Source organism: Acanthaster planci, linkage group LG05 (genome assembly GCF_054643075.1).
Source record: "Acanthaster planci isolate LZ-2023a linkage group LG05, COTS_SCS, whole genome shotgun sequence".
In the NCBI taxonomy this organism is placed as follows: Eukaryota; Metazoa; Echinodermata; class Asteroidea; order Valvatida; family Acanthasteridae; genus Acanthaster; species Acanthaster planci.
Window position 1 is genome coordinate 16,936,993 of NC_141781.1, and position 20,380 is coordinate 16,957,372.

A 20,380-nucleotide genomic window follows, 5' to 3' on the forward strand; every position below is an offset into this window, starting at 1 on the left:
AAGTGTCTAACTCGAATTCGAATTTACAGGCTTTAATAAATTTTTTCATAGTGCTGAATTTGCGTACATGTACTAAAGCTCATGTAAACGAAAAGAAGATTCTTTTATAACGTAAAAATCAAACAGCTGCTATCTGGTCCAATTTTACTCTGTTCAGAAATTTGGTCTATGTATCAAATTATAAAGGTGGTATATTGCTCGATAAAGTGACGGGCGGCATGTTTCGTTTTCAAACCAGAGGAATTTTTAAATGGGATCGGCATACCTTGACTATGAATACATATATTTTCCAAGCCGGTTGTATTTTTTCGTTTGGGGAATTTGTTTGAAATTGTGTACGATCTGGGTTCAAAATATGATTTTGCAACCTTGTTCATAGAGGCAAGTCCGAAAAAGGAGCTTTCACCCGTCAATACTTGAAGGAATTCCTTTGAGTAGAAACCACCAAGGAAACTGTTCACATTCTAGATATAAAAAGATGCCATTTTTCTATTATCTGACACGTTCCAGCCAAGACTTCACCCGAAGGGCTTTTATTCAGCTGTATGGTATTAGCTTACACATTTTGGAATTGGTACTTAATATACGTGGAGTTCTAGATCTTAGTTGAGTAGCTGTATTAGATTTGATTCAATTTACGGTGTAGACATCAGTTATTTATCTATCTTATCTTTCCCAAACTGTGGCATGCCATAAATGAACCGTATTTACACCATTAACATTCTAAAGGAAACATTTTAACAGTACGTTTTTAAACTGCACAAATCACAGACATGCCTACCAGGTAATTAGAACGAATGAGCAAACACACTTCGAAAAAGCGTCAGCGATATTGAATATTTTTGGTTGAATTGTTAATTTGGGTGATAATTTTTGTTTAATTAAATGAAGTAACAGTACTTTTGCTTACTTTTAAAACGAAATCGAGTGATCGTTTTTCGCGTGAAGTAGAATGGCACAGAGGTTAAATTGGCCGCTCCTTTGCCAAAATTGACTAGGAAAACCTTAAGTAGTCTTACATAATGCATTTCCTAGGAAAGTGTGGGCAATTAATATTTATCTAGGAAAAAAACTTGCAATGCACTACGAAATTTGAATTATTAATAACAATTATATTTTCATATTTGTATACTCGTGCATTTTCACATTATTCAAAATATTGAAACCTTTGATGAAGTGTGGGTACACGTGTGATAATATTGTCCGTGCAGTGAACGCGAGTTGCCTTAAGTAGTCACTGAAAACACCATAAATGCTTTTGCCATGTCCTTTTCGAAACATTTATTTTCTCTACGGGCAAGGACAACAGGCAGTCTCTGGGTCGTTTGACTCAACGATAGGTTACTAAAAATTTATGTCATGTTCTATCGATTCAGTCCGTCTATGGTTAGCACAATATATATTGTACCGCAAACATTCATTTATTGCAGCTCTGTTAAAGCAAGTGTTGAAGACTTTATGATGAAGGCCCTTTTTAGCGATGATCTATTTTTGTCAAATTCAACTTCATACAATATCTTGTAACTTTGTTTGGCAATGTGACAAACTCGGCACATGATAGGGAGGGTGGGAGACCTGAAACCAAAAATCAACCCTCATCCGTACACATAATAAAGGCGCTTATTTATTATGAAATATTTGACTCGATTGCTCGTCACCAAATATATGATGTCGGAACAAATACATTATTTGAAAAACGCCTTTTCACGATATGGCAAGCTCTTGCATACTTGGAGTTCATTTTTCATGCCGTGTATGTGAGACGTAGGCCCGTACTTCAGATACAACGTAAATTTCCACCGGTGTGAAGCGTGACAGAATGGCTCCGAAAGCCAAATAATTAAATATTCAAACAACGTGACCATCACGACGTGGTCGTCGTGGATCATAAGTGATAGGAAAACTGGACGCGGTGAGAAATTAATTTAATGCAGGGAACTACGACTCATTTCTTTCTCATCTCACATTTTTTTATATCAACTAAAAAAGTAACACATTGTTTTTCAGAATATATCGTATCTTACTGTAAAGTCTTTTACAGGGATTCGGATTTCTTAGATTAAAAAGTGAGAATTATTTTTTGTTATTGTGACTTGGAGACTGTTCTTGAAATTGAATAAATTCTATTAAGATTAACGAACATTATCTTTCCTTTATTTTGATTAAAAGAAAATTATTTTTTGATGCCACACTTTGTGTCGTGCTTAACAGAAATCAAAAAAAAAAGAAAAGAAAAAGAAAAAAGGAAATTCCGTCCAATTTCATTTGCATGCTGTCAATTTATTGTGTTAGCAATTCTTTCGAAACAAAACAGCGTATTCTGTTGCATACAAGCAATATATATTTCAAGGGAACTGCAAATTTTGTGTTTATTTTATAATATCTCATTTCAGTGTTTTAGCTCCATTTAGATGCCTTCCAGGTTCGTCCCGCATGTATTTTACACCTTTGAAGTTTAGAATGATTATCAGGTCAGTTCACAACCGTATCTACGTTATATACATCCCATTCGTGGTCTTTGACGGGCATGTATATTTACAGAATTTACACGCTACGCCTCATAAATATAAACAAATATAACATAATACTAACGCATTTGTCATTATAAAGTACATGTATTCAAAAAGAACATGCATCACGTACTGCACAAATTTATTACTGAAAACACTGGGCCAGTACCTCTTTTGACGCATTTGGGTACATTATAGGATTGCTTTAAGACTACTGAAACCTTGGTATTTCAAGTAAGCAGTTATTCAAATGGAAAAACATAAGTGTTTCCGAATCACAATTCGACATACAGTATTTGTCAGTAAATATCATTTGAAACATCGGCGAAATAATCTGTTGCAAGGGAGGATGGGGGAGGATGTCCTTTAATTCAGGAGCCTACCTTCTTTGATGCGGTGGAATATTCTATCTCTAGATTCATAGTCACGATACCCATTTCCTGCTCATCGAAGTCTGCGTTGTGTTCTTCTTGCCTCCTGCTTGCATCCTTCCATCTGGTGATCAGTTCCTCAGAAATCTCGGCAGCCCCAGAATGCAGAGAAACGAGCAGCAGCACGGCAGCAACGGAGGTAAGGGTTCTGAGGCACGGTATCTTGGCAGAGAGCGGATACCGTCTCGCCATCTTTTCTGACCCAAAGTGTGTTCGTATGCTGACAATTATCAGAGTCTTGAACACCAAAACAAAATCAAGCCAATGGTTACAGGGTTACAAGACAATGACTCAAGCAAGTAAGTGGAGTATATCTGATTTTTTTTGTACTGCAGGTCTCAAGTAGATTCAACAGACATGAAAAATTTAACGATGTCACCACCAATTTATACTGCACCATGCAGTTCTAATGTCTCCCAAGCAGGGATTTCTCGTGTGTTCGCGTGTGTATGTGTTTACATTAGGCCTAAACTGAATAAGTAAATTCCGTCCTATTTCGGTATAAATGAACAGGGCAATGCGACGACATCATCGCCCGAATCGAGAGGAATAAAAACACACTCCGCTCTACTATGTAAGCATCGTCTTCTCAGGGATTTTACGGCTTCGCTAGTCAATGGCGCTATCGTCTTGTCATGAATTATACACGATCCGCCTGTCCTGCATTTGCATTACACGTACCGAACCCCGGCATCACGGAGGAAATTTACAATTACTTATCAGGCCAGTGTCGTCATAGGCATCGCCTAGCAACGAAGATACCGTAGGGAAAAATCCATTATCAGGAATAGGTATTAGTTTTGTTGTGTTTAATAACGTGATGTGACAACGCACACGGGCACGCGCGTTGTTCACGTTGCTTTTGAAGCTCGTAGGAAGAGGCTATATACTTCAGTACTGTTCGTTGCCTATCTGAACTTTGTACAGGATAGAGTCTTAATTTGAAAATGCTTCCGAGTGAAATATCTTCGAATATCACCGTGCAAGAACACTTCTCGGCTGAGATCGACCGCTCTAGGAGAGTGGACTTTTCTGCCCGTTTCGCTGAAGATGACCCACAACGATCGTTATCTCAGTCTCAGAGGAAATGAATTTAGTATTTGGGGATGCGCGTGATTGATATCGTTGATAATGTTTTAGGGAAACAGCCATGATTTCTTTCGTGTATGTCATTTTTTGGGCAGTTTCCAACATGGTGTTACTTTTACTTGTGTGATGATTTAGCCAAAACAAAACTCATTACCCTCTTATACTTTCAGATCATTCATATAGAACTTTCGTGCTGTATTCAAGTCTTTATTCATTTGTGTTCATAAATTCGTTTGCAACACTAGGGTTACCTGTGATATTAAACAACCTACCATGGATGGAATCGTGCCCCCAAATCGCAAATATTTAGAACCTAAGTATGATGCAGTTCACTTCGATTTATATCCCTCGTCTACAAAAATAATAATTCTTTCTTTTCGTATAGTACTTTTGAACATTCTCCTTTACTTTTATAAAGGTTTCCATCGAGGTTTTCACATTGGACGACTTCCTCTACCCACGATGTTACAAAAATTGTTGCTTAAAAGTCTCTCCATGCTGATCAATATTGGGTAGGTAGTGCCCTCATGGAAGTATGTTGGGTCTTAGGTGTCCCATTCAGGCGATATTTGAGCAAACCTGACGAAGGTAAAAAAATACTCTCAAAAGCAGAGCACGGGCATTATCCAGTTATATAAACCAGTTACTTCTCTAGGGGTCATATCTCGGCAACTGGAACTGCCATAGTCATCCGTCAAGACGACGTGCTGAAGTATCCATGTAGGGACCTGAGGACAACTAAGGGTGCAGTGCAGTAATTCACGCCCCATTGAAAACAGCATCAAATACAAAGATGCTTGGCTAAACAGAGAGTCCCCTTGAAAAATACCTCTTCTTGTACCATCCTCAACCAGACTTTCATTCTTGGCTATCAGCATCGTCCTCTAGGTCTTCATACTGATGTCAACCAATAGCTTCACCCTTTCAGCAGGCCCCACTTACTTCAAACACTCCATAATTCACAAACAACATTATAGTAGTCAATCCACGCCATCGACAAATTAGAGTTCCTCTTCTTACAGTCTTTCATCACAGCCTTGCCAATCACCAACTGATTTTTCGTTCCTCTTGACGGTTTAATTGCATCCCTTCTACTCGTCTAAAAACAAAGTATTCTCCTCCAAGAAACAGCACAGATCCTCTGCTATCAGACAAGTCAAGAGCTTGTTAATAACCTGAAGCCAAGTAACAGGTCTGTAGTAGTGCTTGCAACATTTCCCTCCTTGACATCATTCACAAGCAACTCGGTCATCCACGTTTGTAGGCCCCATGCAGGAGACACTTCTGGAAATACTCTTCACGCTACAATATGCTCTGCTGAAATTTCTAGCAGATACCAATGAACTTGTATCGATCAATTTCCAATTTGGCATTTTCCTTAACTGCTTCTTGACTCTTTTCACAGTTTTCTCATTCTTCGCCTACCTAGGAATAAACCTTTTTCCCTCTTGTAGCCACTCTGCATGATCGTTGTGCTGGTTTTACTTATCCTAAATTCCTCTCTAGAGAACCTTCGCCTCAGCCGCTTTTGGAACTTCCTAAGCATTATCATCCGTACCATTCCGTTCCCTGAGCAGCCGTCTTTGGTTGGACCTTAATAGACTATTCTGACGAAACTTTTTTATATTCTGTTGTCATATCTCTCATTGTCGGCGCTTTTGCCTTAATCCGCTTCCTCATCCCTTATCTTGCACTCGGTACCTAGTCACTAGCTTATCTTTCATATTATACTTTTTGATAGTTACATTTACCTTTACTCAGTTCTCAGGAATCCATAGAAAACGAGAAAAACACTGAAACAAGATACAAACATCAATAACCAAGAAGACGGCACAAAAATAAAAGAAAAACCAAGCATCTCCTGAAGGACCACCCAAACGTGCAAAGTTTCTGTTTCCGGGCACTCCCAACTGCTAGGTTTTTTCATGAATGAAACTAAAATAGTTGTATTATTAAAATAAACACGTACTTACAAAAATATAAAACGCTAACAAACCAAGCAAAACAATGACACTGGAACAAAACAAATTAAAGTAGAAGAAACGAAATGAAGCAATTTGACGAAAACTGTAAAACAAGCAAACCGTAAACAAACAAGAAAAAATAATGCATAAATACGATTAATCATAAAAGAATCAGTACAAAATACATTTAAAATAAAAACTATGCTTTAGACACAAACTGTACGCTTTAGACACAAACTACGCTTTAGACATAAACTGAGTCTTGTAAAACAAGGAAAAAAACATTTTATCTATATAAAACACAACTTTAAAATATAGGCCTAAGTGTCAAGCATAAAAGGGGAGACAAGGGATGCACGGAAGAGGAAAGACAACATTTAAACAAAAACTCAGCACTCAAAAGAAAACAAATCCCCTACTTGAGCGACATCCTTCTGGAATTTCTACAGTTGTCGACCACTGAAATTTTCTTATATTCCCGACCGAATCCGTCGGACACTGTTCAGTAATTTCCAAAAGACCCCTCCGCTGGCACATTTCAAACACGTGCCTCTTATATCCTCTTCATTTCGGTCTACTACTTTTAAATAACACTTTATCGCTGTTAGATCACTTTTCTGCCCTGCTCCACTTTCTCCTTACTCCTGCCCTAATCCTACGATTTTTTTGAGCAATGTGACTACAATCTGGAGATACCTACCCAGACGCACCATCTAGATCGGATGGATGGACCATGCCTAAGAAACCTTGCCTTTTTAACACCGTTGATCTCCTGCCGTAAGACACACAATATCATCAAACTGCAGTAATATACAAATACGATGCGTAAGTACGCAGATGGCGCACATGACTTATGAAGGCTAACAATACAGCCAACAATGAACATTTAAGAAAATTAAAAATCCAAAGGTTTTTAACACAAAAAGTTACAAGATCTTCAGCGACCAGTGCCAGTGACTTACTCAGTGGTGGCTGTAAACTACAGTCCACAACCAGAGAACTTATCTTTTCAAATTGGTCGCAATGAACCTTTACATTCTACATTTCCAGAACCTGCTTAAGAGCGTGCTTTCACTATTTGTCCTTGACCTCGATCCCTCGTTTCGTAACACACATCACAGTGAATCACTTTGACTAGCTTGTCATGCCTCCCATTGTATTCAGTCTGGGACATTTTGCTACCTTCAGAAATCAAGAGCAAATACAGTCTCCGCTTTCTCCTCACATATCCTACACATTAGAGATACGTCAGCTCCTTCTTTCCTGCCTTCATCACGTTCACCCGCAGTGCTTGATCCTGTGCAGCAGTAATCAAACCCCCATTTTCTTCTACAAGTCACCTCTCTTAAATTATATCCACTCCTCTGGTCTTGTTCCTTGCCGCCTTTTCTGTGTCCTTCAGACATTTGCCATGGAGTGGCTTCCCTACCCAATCTTTATTCCTTTCCCTGCTATATGCACCAGCGTCCACTTCCCCACGACGTTACTATCCTCAGCAATCCATCCAGCGCACTAGAAACATGAAGACATCTCTTTTCTACGCTTACACAGTCCGTCACGCTCATCAGTCCCGGTCCTCCTTCGGTCCCCTGCGAGTACAGCCTGCTAATATTATCCCTTGGATACAGCATATCATAAATCATCATCGATTTCCCCTTCATCCGGTCAACAGACTCCAACTCCACCTTGGTCCAGTCAACAACCCCAGGACTGTACCTCATCAGTAACACAGCCTAGGTATTGACCACCTTCACAGTAGGCCCCTATTCAGCCTCGACTTAAGACACTTCTTTGCCCCCTACTCATTCAAGAACATCGAAAAAAATGTAAAGGTTTATAACACTAAAAGTTACATACCTCCAGTGAAAAAGGCCAAAAACTTGCCTAATGGTGACTATGAACTATAACCTACCACCTAAGGTAAATTCCTTTCTGGCTCTGCTAAAATATACCAACCGAGTACATGTACATCAAATTCCAATTCACTATTACAATACTCCAGTATTGCCAATGCGAACCAGAAAAGATTGCCTGAAGGCAAGGTGTTGTTACGCACCCCCAAATCTCGTTGTTGGAATTCTAGCGCCCCTTAGTTTTACTCGTTCTCGTACCTTGCATTCGGAGAGTTTTTATTTTAACCCAACTATGCATTATGGAAATATAGCAGAAACGCTAATTTTGTATTTAGTTATTCATGCTATACTCTGGCGTGATCATACGAAAGTCTATTAGTGCAATGGCAAGTAGGCTCCCCCTATGTGTTTATAATTCGTCATTACGGATTATTGAATTCATAATTACGGATTATTAACTCGTAATTACGGATCATTAATTGGTTATTACGGATTATTTAATTCGTAATTACGGATTATCAATTTGTAATTACAGATTATTAATTCGTTATTATGGATTATTATTTCGTTATTACGGACTACAAACGTTCCTATTCTCACTCTACAAGTATGGCACGACGAGATTGAGAGCGGTTTATTCGAGCGAACACTCTGTCGTAAATTGCGAAATCTTGGTCTCTTTCGTAGAAAAATCACACACATGTGATAGATGTTTCCTGTTTTCTACAAGAACAGTTGCATAAGTCAGGAAGCTTACACGGTTACTGATGGATGCACCTGAAGTGCATCCAAAATGGCTTGAACACAGATAAAGAAACCGTGCGCCGGTTGCTTGGAATTTTAGATCCACATGGTGTCGACATGAGGGCAAGGAAGAGATTGCAAAGACGGTTATACCCCCCTCAAGAAATCGCCATTGCCCATTTGGACGCCCCCCCTACTAATGCATACTATGCCACAGCTCTATGGAGCAAATAACTTCATGGTTAGAGGTGCCTCAAGATGAAATTGTATGCAGCAGCGAGTGCGTCACAAGGTCGATACCCTTGCGATGAATCTGTGTTCGAGCTTCGTGCCTGTTACTGTTGAAGAGGGAATTAACCTGTACAGAAACCTCAGAAGAATGATCCTGGATGAGACAGACTTGTAGACCACCCGTGTTAATACTGGCTTATAACAGATAGATATGATACACCTGTAACGGTCGGCACTCGCAAGGGTCGGCTTTGGTAGTGTCATTTCAAGCCTCGATTTTTGTTGTACCGCCGTTAAGGAGGTTCGCAGGTGTGCGTGTGCAGTCAATTGAGTTCTAACCAGTCCAACAGATCAAGCACATGCAATAGCAAGATGGAAAAAGCACAAACACAAGGCTCTGAACTGAAGCATTAAGGGTCATAGTTCTGGTTCTTGGATATCACAGAAAGTATACACTGGTATACATGTACATCTGACTAAAGCTAGGTTCACAAATTCCCAATAGCTCCAGAACTCCTCAAATATTCCCAAAGGCTCCGTGAATACCGTATATAGTAACAAAGAACAAAGTTATATAAAGCATTAAGTGCATGTAAACGAAAGGTTTTCAAAAGCAAAACACAAAGAAAGATACATAGTTTCTCATTTCCAGGCCCGGACGACAATAAGAATAGTTAGGTGGATTACCTCCTTGAGTGCACTAGAATTGTAGTTAACGACATTGGCGATTTCTGGCTATTTGGTCACATTTCTGTCGCTAATAAGAGACAAAACGTGGCTTACGATGTTGATCTCCATGGAAAACTTAGACCATGCCTCTGTTGGTTAGTGTTTGTTTCCTCGGGCAAGTCAAAGAGGGCGCTTTAACAACTTTATGGTAAGTTACATTAACAATACCAGTGAACATAACTCCTGATCACAGATTACCTTGATGCATTACTGATTATTTTCTTGCAGCAAATACGTGATTAACGGACACATGATTTCAATTTTCAAAAGCCTTATACATGAATCACAATAATTTGATTGGTAGATGGGGCATTTAGTGGGAAAGTAGGATTCTAATTCAATGAGATAACTGAGACAATAAACAAAAAGGAAGCTAGATATCAAGTAAATTCTCTTTATTGTTTCAACAGTTCTGTTAAAATACAAACGCAAGGTAAAACTGGAAAATTATAAGCAAAGCATTTTTTGGTATTCTATAATTAAGAAAGGTTTGGGGCAATTTTCCCTTCAATCCTTAATGCTGCAAGTAATAAGTATAGGAAATTATTTATATTGTTTATGATAGTAAATGGACAAGATTTGAACAAATATATGCCTCAACGTTCCCGAGCAGTATACAGATGTCTTGAAAAAATCCTGAAGAATTGTAAAAAAAAAATGGTTATTGTAAAAGGTGTACAAGATGTTAACACAATTATGCAACCCGGTTGTTACACATACCGCATGTCATAAGGTAAATTGCAGAAAACTTGCTGCTGCTGTTAGGAAAACAATCATTAAAATGAAGATGTATGGTTGTACTGGACAACGTCTATATTTTTTACATAATTTTACAACAAAGGTTTGTAGAAGGAATTTTTTTTCTAAAAATCAACTTTAATCTGTATTTCACTTATTTGGAATCTTTCAAACATACCCTCATTTTTTTAAGAAACCACTTACAGTGAAAGTACTCCTTTTGAGACTTCAACTCAGATCATCAATGATTTTTGGATGGAAAAGAAGACAAAATACATTTAGCTTTCAATGGTATGATAAATTCAGTGTCTGATACTTTTCGTGTTAAAACCAGAGGAACAAGTTTTGTTAAAGGCATGTACTAACTTGAGAAACAGTGCTGAACATTGTATTTCTTTTACCAAAAACCCCTCTACATGTTAGCCATATCTACAAATGTATTTGGGTAAAAATAAAGCACTAAATTAAAGATTTCAGAACACATAAACTGCAACAGGTAATTTACGTGTATCTTCTTTTCCTTTGGCTATGTCCTACATGATATACTTTGATAGTCTAGATAACATCCATTACCCAGACCCCACTTTGTAAGATTTCGTTAAATTTATGTCGCAAATCAACAAAACTTTTGTATGTTGAAGGCACCTCCAACACATTTCCATATGTGTGACTGTTTGGTCTTCTTTTCAAACCTGTCAATTGAGTAAATATCACATTGATAACATTCACTGAAAGTACATCAGATCCTGTGCAGTGCCGCAAAAAATCTCCTCAGCATATGCTCATTACGTGATCTCACATATCTCTTAAGATATGTCCCAACACTTCGCTCACTTACTGTACATTGTGGAGGGAACTGCAACATAGCAATTACCTTCTTAGATGATGGTTGCATTTCGTCATAGAGATCGTGAAACTCAGTTTTTGTGAGGTGAAGTGATTTGAGCACTGGCTGCATGCAATCAGCGATGAATCTTGGCTTTTGAATAATCATTTTATGCCCCATTTCTGAAATGATCTTGGGAAGATTGGCTTCTGACGGCATTTTCTTGCAGTCATATTCCCCCAGTATTTCAACGAGTTCTTTACTGTCAGAAGGGAACTGCTTAAGTGCAGCTTCCAGCATGTTCTTCCCGCTCTCAGGAACGTACAGCAGAAACGTTGATATTGTGTTAGTGCCACTTGATACGAACAGCGCTGTTTCCAAAAATACAGGGGACAATGAGATTGGAAAATACCTAATGTCACTCCATCCCTTGACAAGAATTCTTGCTACGGCTTCCCATTGTTTTGGTTTTTTTTTTTAACAAAATCATGCCTTATTACAGGTAACTTGTGGGTGTCCCCTGTAGTCATCTCTTCAAAAAACTCATCCCAGAATTGAATGACTGCATCCTTGTAAACCCCACTACATTGACCTACTTCGATCTCACCACTGGGAAGTATCATGTGCACGGAGATACTGGAACTCATGGGTTTGAAAATGAATTAATCATATCTCGAACAACTGCCCCCTTCTGATGAGAATTACTTCTGGTTGTACAAGGGGAGAGTATCATCTAGCTGGTCACGAATAGAGAGTGCATTTGTGGGTCCAAATGTGATTGGACTGTCGGGCTTGGAGGTGGACTCGGTGAGCGAGGTTCTCATTTTCATTCTATGTTGTGCCTATTTCAATTTCATTCCCTAAGTTTAAAAAAGGCAAGGGCTCTTCACCTGAGTCAGAAGACTCGATGAAAATCGCTTCCCTTTCGTTCTTTGGCTTTTCATTCTGATTTTCAAGGGTTTTTGTCTTGTGTGTTGTCTTCAGATAGAATCTCAATACAGGCAGTTTGGATTCCTCGTATAGCAGACCCACAGTTACTTCATCACTCATGGATTTCTGTCGAAAATCACAAATATCAAATTCATATTCATGTTCCCTTTGGATGACATCCCATCTTTAAAAAATAAACCTTGTGCACTATCCAAAAAGTCAGCCCAGCCTGTTGTCTTCTGCACCGATAACTGTCTTGTACCCCCACCTTTCTGTTTCCGTATCTGTTTGTAGATATTTGTTGTTCTGTCAAAGTCCAGCCAGCCGATGTCTATCTTCCTCTCGTGGCATTTTTGTTATCTTTCAGCAAAGACGCCTTGCTCGTAATCCTGGAAATAGCTCCTGATGAACTGTCATCTGCATCATTATCATCACTGCTAGATTCCTCTGCATCTTTTCTCTGTTACAGCTTCTTCCGCAGTTTCTGCAAGAGCGCTTGCTTCCTTGTTGGCTTATTACTTGCAGCTTGTAGGGTTTTAGCACAAAAATTTCGTGCTGCAATCCGGTCTCCCTAGTGAGGGGATGAAGCCTGCCAGGTCATTGTCTTCCATCACAGTGATAACAGCTTCATCAATTTGAAAAATAATTGTGACAATAATTCAAATTTGTCTACAAATATTTACTAAAACTTTTGAGTGACTTGATGTAGGAAACCCACGAGCCACTTATTACCAGTGTTTGTATTATAAGGTATACACACTGATAGTAACATACATCAAGGCTAGATTAGGGGGCACAGGCCTATATACCAGAAGTTGAATAATGTAAACATCAAAACACTAACTTTGACTGAAGGTGAGCCCAAACATTATCTCAATAAAATAAAAAGAGCCTTTCATGGGGAATTATTGATTTAATTTCAAAGAAACTAACTAATGAGGACAAGATAAACCTGACAATGTATCATGTGCTAGTGTCAAACAAGGGTTCAAACATTTCTCGACTGAATAATAAACTCTCACGATAATAATAGCAAAAAAAAAAAATAAAAAATCAGCCATCGATGCTGAACAATGAGTGCACTTTGTAGATTCTGCATGCAATTAAAGCGAAATAAAAAAAATAAAAGGGACCCAAGCCGGCACTAAAAGCAGCAAAAGGAATATGTAAAAAATAAAAACAATCATGAAGAAAGTAACAACATTTTAATGAAATTTTGCTACCTTTTCTGTCATCGGTCTTTCTACCGATACTGTGGCGCCTGGGGCCGGCCGGTCGGGTAGGGGCGCCAATCTGACTTCACGCTGGTGCGGCTGGCACCCTTGCTGGACCAACCAGGAGACCCCGCCGCGCCTGCGCAGTGAAGTTTCTTTTGGGCGGCCTCGAGAGATCGGTTTTGTTGTGAGTCTTCGGACGGGCGAGTTTAATTATGTTGCCGAAATAAACAGGTTTTGCCCTTGTAAACAGAAGTTCTGAGCTCAGTTTGTTTTTTTGCCTCTGTGTGAAAGCCGTAGACCGTGAGAGTGTTACAATACCACGTCCAAATCCTCGTGACTCCAGGAATTCATACAGATTCGGGGTTGCCATTTTGTCTCCTCTGTTTAGGAATTATAAACAATTTACTAAGATATTAGCTGTCGTGTCTTTGGCATGGATACACAGAAATTACAGCCACAGGTTGGTTTGGTGTGCATCGTACTGGTTGATTTAAAAGTTTCTACGGGACCCAATTATAATTACGACTGAGCCCAAACAGGTCAGTACGAACAGCGTTTGCCTTGTCTTCCTATTCTCACACGCAAAGACAGAAAAAAAGATGGTTGGTAACAAACCAAATATCGACCTTGACACTACTGATGATACTCATGACACGGAATTTGAAACTTACTCAACAAAACCACCTGCGGTACACGTACGTACCACCCACCTCGCTAGCTGAACGGTTGGCAAAGTTACGGTAAAGGGTAGGCGCTCCTAGTCTCGTGGTACCGTATGCACACTTTCAGCTCAGATCATATGTTCAGCCGGCCGTCTTCACTGATCACGATTGGTGATCCGTCGTTGGTATACAGACCCCAAAACTTGCGCAATGGATGGTGCGAACCAGCGTTAAAATCACTGATCGAGATCTGGATCCGTGTGAAACACGGCCTCGGCATGATTTGACCGGTAATCGGTAACAACGAATTAAATAATCGGTAATTACGAATTAAATATTCGTAATTATGAATTAATAATCAGTAAGTACGAATTAATAATCCGTAATCACGAATTAAATAATCCGTAATTACGAATTAAATAATCCGTAATTACGAATTATGAACACTTTAAACTTGCCTTGGCTCTAACGGGCTTTCGTATGATCGTGTGTTCCTTCACTCCTTCGTCTTTGTGTTTTGGCATGCCGGAAATTCCCCTCCATGTGACTGCATGGTTGGGCGAGGTAAGTTCCCTGGAATGCCAATATTCAGAAACTCAGACTTGGTAACTGCCAGTCATTCGCCAAAGATGACCGGGTAAGCACATTCACGCACCTGGCTCTACTCTTTGTACACGTGACTTCTCAGAAGAGATAAACATAATGACTTCTTATTCTACATTTCACTTTTTCACACACGACACTTTGGGGTTCACTAAACCAATTCAAGCTCCATTGAAAATAGTGTAAAATCAACCAAGTTTGGAGGCCCATGACAGACAACTGAACTCCCCGAGGCGCTCAAACAAAAACCAATGTGTTGTTTGGCCCATAAGATTTCATTTGATTTTCAATTTTTTAGTAGGCTAACTAATGATTTTTTTTAACTATCCGCCCGAATCAAGATCATCCCCCCAAACGTGAACTTTCCCAAGTCTTCTCAATGGCCATTTTTCAAATGACATCCCTCACCTTTCCCGGGCTCTTTTGACAAATTTTCAATCACGTGTTTGTCTGCTTTGCCCCCAGATGGGTGCCCCTGAATCCACAGAGATGATCCTGAGCCATGCTGACACAATTCCACCATTTCTTGGCCCAAACAGACCCCTCTTTGTGAAAGAATCTATAGGGGTAATTTTTATGAGTTCCGCCTGGCGAGGATTTTTCCTTGAATTGGGAAGCTGCACCGTTGGGTGCGTTCGTTCAGCTCACCCGAATCGGCTCGAGTAAAGGCAGACGGACGGGTAAGCCGAATTCTCGAGTCATACACGGGATGAGAACTGTCAAAGGTTAATATTTGTGCGCGTTTCAAGTTTCAGTATCGTCTGCTTCAGTATTTTTATCTGTGTGTCACTTCTGATTGTGTTACTAGTGCAATGGAGCGTCGCAACATTAAGTTGATTTCACCTGTCCTTGCAATTAGAACTATTAATTTTGCAGTTGGTAGTCGATTGTTATATTCTCAATCAAATATCGACGTGTTGGTTGACTGCTTTGTGACTGGTCCCACTAGTGTGGCACAGACCCTCACTACCGCTCCATCCGAAGCCACACATCCGTATACGCAATTTCGTGTCGGCGTAGTGAAATCTTCGGCGCACCCTCTTAAAATCGTACTCGTATTTTTTTGCACACACAAATGATCCTTAGTTTCTCCGCTTTCTAATGACCCTTTATTGAATGATTTCACTCATGTTGTTGTGGTATTTTCCAGTCTTTTTGTCTTTACCCATTCAATCTCACAGTCTCACTCCCACACGCCATCTTTAAATTAAAATGAGTCAATGGGGCATGTATTTCTGCGCGCGAGCTCATTGATATTTTGTGATCCCACGAGGTTTTTACAGTAAGACAGGCCATAATCAGGAGGTATCATTGAAATATTTCTCTAAATCCCGAATTAAGGACTGATATTCTCCAGTTCAGGGTATTTCTTTCATAAAAAGCCCGAAATTGCGGACCTATTTTGGATAGAGCCAGCGGTTACATTCAGAAATGAACGCTTAGTTTTATATATGTTTTGGGGGTATTTCGTTCAAGGCGAATAAAAAAATTTTCGTTGCTAACCCCCATGAATTTTCTTGCCATAATCTTGAATTTCCAGTGAAAAAACGGAAGCCAGCCTCTTCACTAAAGTCAACAGGCGGCGCAATTTTGGTCCGATTTTGCATTGTTTTCTATGGGCGCGTATTTGGTGTAGTTCAACCCTGTACAGACAAGATGGCGGCGCCCATAACAACAGACCGAAAGGGGGCGCCCTGTTTTCTTTTTCACGTTTTGTCTTCGGAAGTTGTCGAAACAGTAACGATTATAGCCAAAGATCGAAAAAAAAGGAACACTGTGTCTTTGGATGGGCCTATTGAATATTCTGTCCTATAATAACTATAAAAGGGCCTTAAATTCCTTCGATATTTTATTCAAAACAAAACAAAGCAAAACAAAAAAGCTCATCCAGAGGCCGCGGAAACGGATGTAAGAGAGGTAGAATCAGCAATTTTGTTTCTCGTCCTCTTGTTTTTTTTTTTTTTTGCTTTTCTTCTCTGTGTCCCGCGGTTTTGCAGAAGATGTTTGATTTCCCCGTTTGTTTACTTAATGAAATTGTCACTGCGCACAAAACTCTGCCGTATTCAGTGGCAACAGACAAACTGTATTATCTTTCTCCAGAAAAACAAAAGAGCATATTAAATTTTTAGCTGTTTGGGCTCCGGCCGAAAAAGCTGCTGTTTTTGTTAATTATTTATTTTTTTATTATTTTGGGGGGCTCTTTTGCAACTTTGCGAAAAAAGACATTCTTTTTGTTCTGTTTTTGGCTTTTTCGCAATAACCCTTTGGAATCGTCAGGATTTTTGGCTGTTTCGGGCACTGGCAGAAACAGCTATTGTTTTTGTTATTTATTATCATTTTGGGGGGGCTTTTTCGCAATTTCGCGCAAAAAAGGTTTCCTTTTGTTCTGTTTTTTTTTTTTGCTTCTTCCTTTTTCTTCTTTCAAAAGCCCTTTTATTTTGTACACGTTTTTTCTACCGGTCACTTTAGCGCTTTTGCAACTTTGGATCGTCATCAAACTTATACCAATGACGAACCCTTATGCATAGATGGTCCAAGAAACACACGTCATGATGACGTCATCAAGTGATTTATTATCGATTTTTACAAATTTATTTTAGCCCATTGACTTTGTACACGTTTTTGAGGCACTTTTTCGTACCTTGGTAATCGTTGATCGCCGTCAAACTTGCAGCAAGTACTTACTATAAAACAAAGATAATTCTGAATTATTTGCGTCATGATGACGTCATCACGTGATTTATCATTAGATTTTAAATATTTAAATATATTCCGTTAAATTTATAAAAATCCATATAAAATCGATCCTGGCCTCCCGTAACATTCTGTTTGCAGCAAGCGCCAGGATGAAATGTCGTCTTCAATTCATCTCATGTGGGTCAAATCACGTGACCCTTCCTTCCGGTCGAAACCGGAAGTGGTCTATTGTTTAAAAATGGTAACAGGTATCAAGTTGTTTTCAACGGTGTTAGTTTATCGGGGTATTGTATTCTTCAAATCATCTACTGATGACATCACCTAATTATCGAGCGCCCTCTACCGACAGGTTAACAATTCCTACAAATGAATTTTGAATAGATGTCTGTGGCGAAGTTCGTTCGAATCGCCTCAAAATTGATGTAGATTATCATCTTTATCCTGTCAACACGTGTGTGAAGTTTGGGGCTGATGACGTCATCAGACCGGAAGTTACAATAAAAACTTCTTTTATTCTGCAAAATTCGGTACAAAATCAACCGTAAGAGACATAAGCGCGAATTGTGCAGGAGATGACAGCTAAAACATTCTAGTCAGTTGCATGAAGCGTATAACTGGTGAACTTTTTTCACATACCTGAAGCACCGCCGCCAAACCCCCCTTAAAATATAAATTGCCTACTCGGAAATCCCATTTCGCATGCAGTGCCTATGCTACTGTGGGTGTGTGGACGCCCAATATCTGCCTGCAACATAGACGGCGCAGGGTGCGTAGGGCATTATACTCAGGACGTAGCAAAATGCCGACCACGTGCTGCGGAGAGCAGATCGCATTGTATGGAACGCCAAAAGAACAAATGTTTAAAATAAAATCTGTGCCTTTTCCGCAGTAAGTATAATGTTTTGTATTATATATTGTACTGTACATGTCTTGTTGGGTTGAAACCTTGCAGGTAGTTAGGAAGAGAAGGTTTAGAAACGAAAATTGACCTCATATTATGGCAATGCCATCAGCAGACGAGTCACGTGACATTAAAGCTGCATCGGTTAAAGTGCAATATCTCCAAAGTGTATATCCAATTTGGTTCAAATCTTGCAGATATCTTGAAAAGGGAGTGCTTTAGAGGAATTTTGACCTCACGTGATCCTGACTTTATCAGGAGACAAGCCACTTGACATTAAGGGTACATTCTTTAAGGCCCTATATCTCCTGAAGTACATGCTGATCGGGTTCAAATCTTACAAACATCTTGAAAAGGGAGTGCTTTAGAGGTATACTAACCTTATGTGAAGATGATGTCATCAGGAGACAAGCCACTTGACATTAAAGTTACACTCTTTAAAGCCTTATATCTCCTGAAGTACATGTTCTATTGGTAGAAACTGCAGATAACTTGACAGAGAGGTGTTATATACAAAAATGACTTGATGTGATGATGCCTTAGTTGTTCCTATGTACAAAAAATGCAATAAAAGCCCTCTGTTCTGTTGGCAAACAGACAGATGACCTCTCGTTGGCTTTTTTGCAGGATGCGAAAAAGGCATTCTTTTTGTTCGTTTTTTTTGGCTTTTTCGCAGATTTGCAAAAAGGCATTCTTTTTGTTCTGACTGGCTTTTTCGCAAAATTCTTGTTGTTCTAATTTTTTTCACTTTGGTCACCACTTAGGGCCTAAACAACTTCCGAATGTGATTAAACTTACACCAATGAGGGACCCTTATGCATAGATGTGCATAGAAGCATGACATCATGATGACGTCACCAAGTGATTTTTTTAAATTGATTTTTCAATTTTTTTTCGGCCCATTCACTTTGAACACGTTTTTGAGGCACAGTTTTGGTCATTAAGCAATCTTCAATCATTATCAAACTTACACCCAATGACGACCCACATTCAGTGTATTTTCCAAATTGATGACGTCATCATGCCGTCATCGTATGATTTGTTATATATTTTTAAATCTTTAATTTTTCCCATAGACTTTGTACATAGATTTCAAGTTGCAATATCTTCAGCTAGCAGACTTGAATCGGTCTAAAAGTTACACCAAGCACAGGCAAATATTCTAGCAAAGTAGTGACGCCATGATGAAGTCATCATGTAAATTATTTTTAAATTTTCAATCTTTATTTTTTCCCATAGCTTTTTGTACACAGATTTGAAACGGATACATTAACTAAACTACGTGTCCGATCGGGTTGAACCCTTGCACGTATCCACGTAGGGATGTGTTTGAGATGAAAACTGGCATGATGTGTTGACAATGTCATCACGTAACAGGCACCTGACATTGAAGGGGCGCTTTTTAAAGCATTATGTTTCCCAAACAGAGTCCAATTGCTTTGAAACCTTGCGTGTATCTCGAAAGGGACGTAACCACATGACCATGCAATCACGTGACATTAACGGGGCATTCATTAACAAGTGTTCGTTCTAAACTACATATATGTTATTGGGTTAATTGAAAGCTCTCATTACCATGTTTTTAAAATGTGTTACAGACCTAAACCAACATGATGTGCCGATGATGTTGTCATTTGACTGGTCAATCGGCGACCAGGTCCCTTATTGGTTATAAAAAAAACGACAAGTTTATGCACGCTCCACCACACTTTTATTCCCGTATTATTAAAATCACTATATCTTCTAAACTACATGTCAGATTCGGCTGAAACCTTTTATCTATTGTATCTACAAATGCAAATGTTTTAGTCAAAAACTCACACGATTTGCGGATGACATTATTGTAACAATATGTAATATGCATTATATTAACCCTGCACCTTCTAGCCAACAGAGGGCGCTGTTCAGAAAGTACTTTGCACTTTTACTCTTTTGTGAAACATGGCTGCTTCCAGAAAGTTCTAAGTCAAGTGTGAAACTTGTGTGATTCTTTGTGCCATATACCCACGCGTGAAACATGGTGGCAGCGGTCGGTAATCTTCCTGAACATTCATAGAAACTTCTGCTACATCTGTTTTGTCTACTGTGGACAGCATTTCTGATGTAACTGGCAAGAAGTTTGACTGTTTTTGCTGACCTAAGTGAGTTTCAATATCAGTGCTTTGAGTCTGCATTGCACTGCATGTAAATGAATGTACTGTAATGCGTGGCACCTAACACATGAACATGTTAGACTGTGACATTCCCATGTGATT

The 20,380-nt window shown here is 39.2% G+C and overlaps 1 protein-coding gene and 1 pseudogene across 1 annotated transcript in view; both read right to left on the reverse strand.

Annotated features, from left to right (window-relative positions):
* Positions 1-3,627, reverse strand: part of LOC110987819 (peptidyl-glycine alpha-amidating monooxygenase B-like) — a 138,248-nt gene extending 134,621 nt beyond the window's left edge. The window contains exon 1 of the mRNA XM_087137264.1: positions 2,894-3,627. Within this exon, the coding sequence (XP_086993390.1) occupies positions 2,894-3,133 (240 nt within the window). The 5' untranslated portion in view covers positions 3,134-3,627. The remainder of the gene's footprint in view (positions 1-2,893) is intronic.
* Positions 3,628-9,744: 6,117 nt separating this feature from the next.
* On the reverse strand, positions 9,745-14,117 carry LOC147799129 (uncharacterized; annotated as a pseudogene).
* Positions 14,118-20,380: the final 6,263 nt, after the last annotated feature.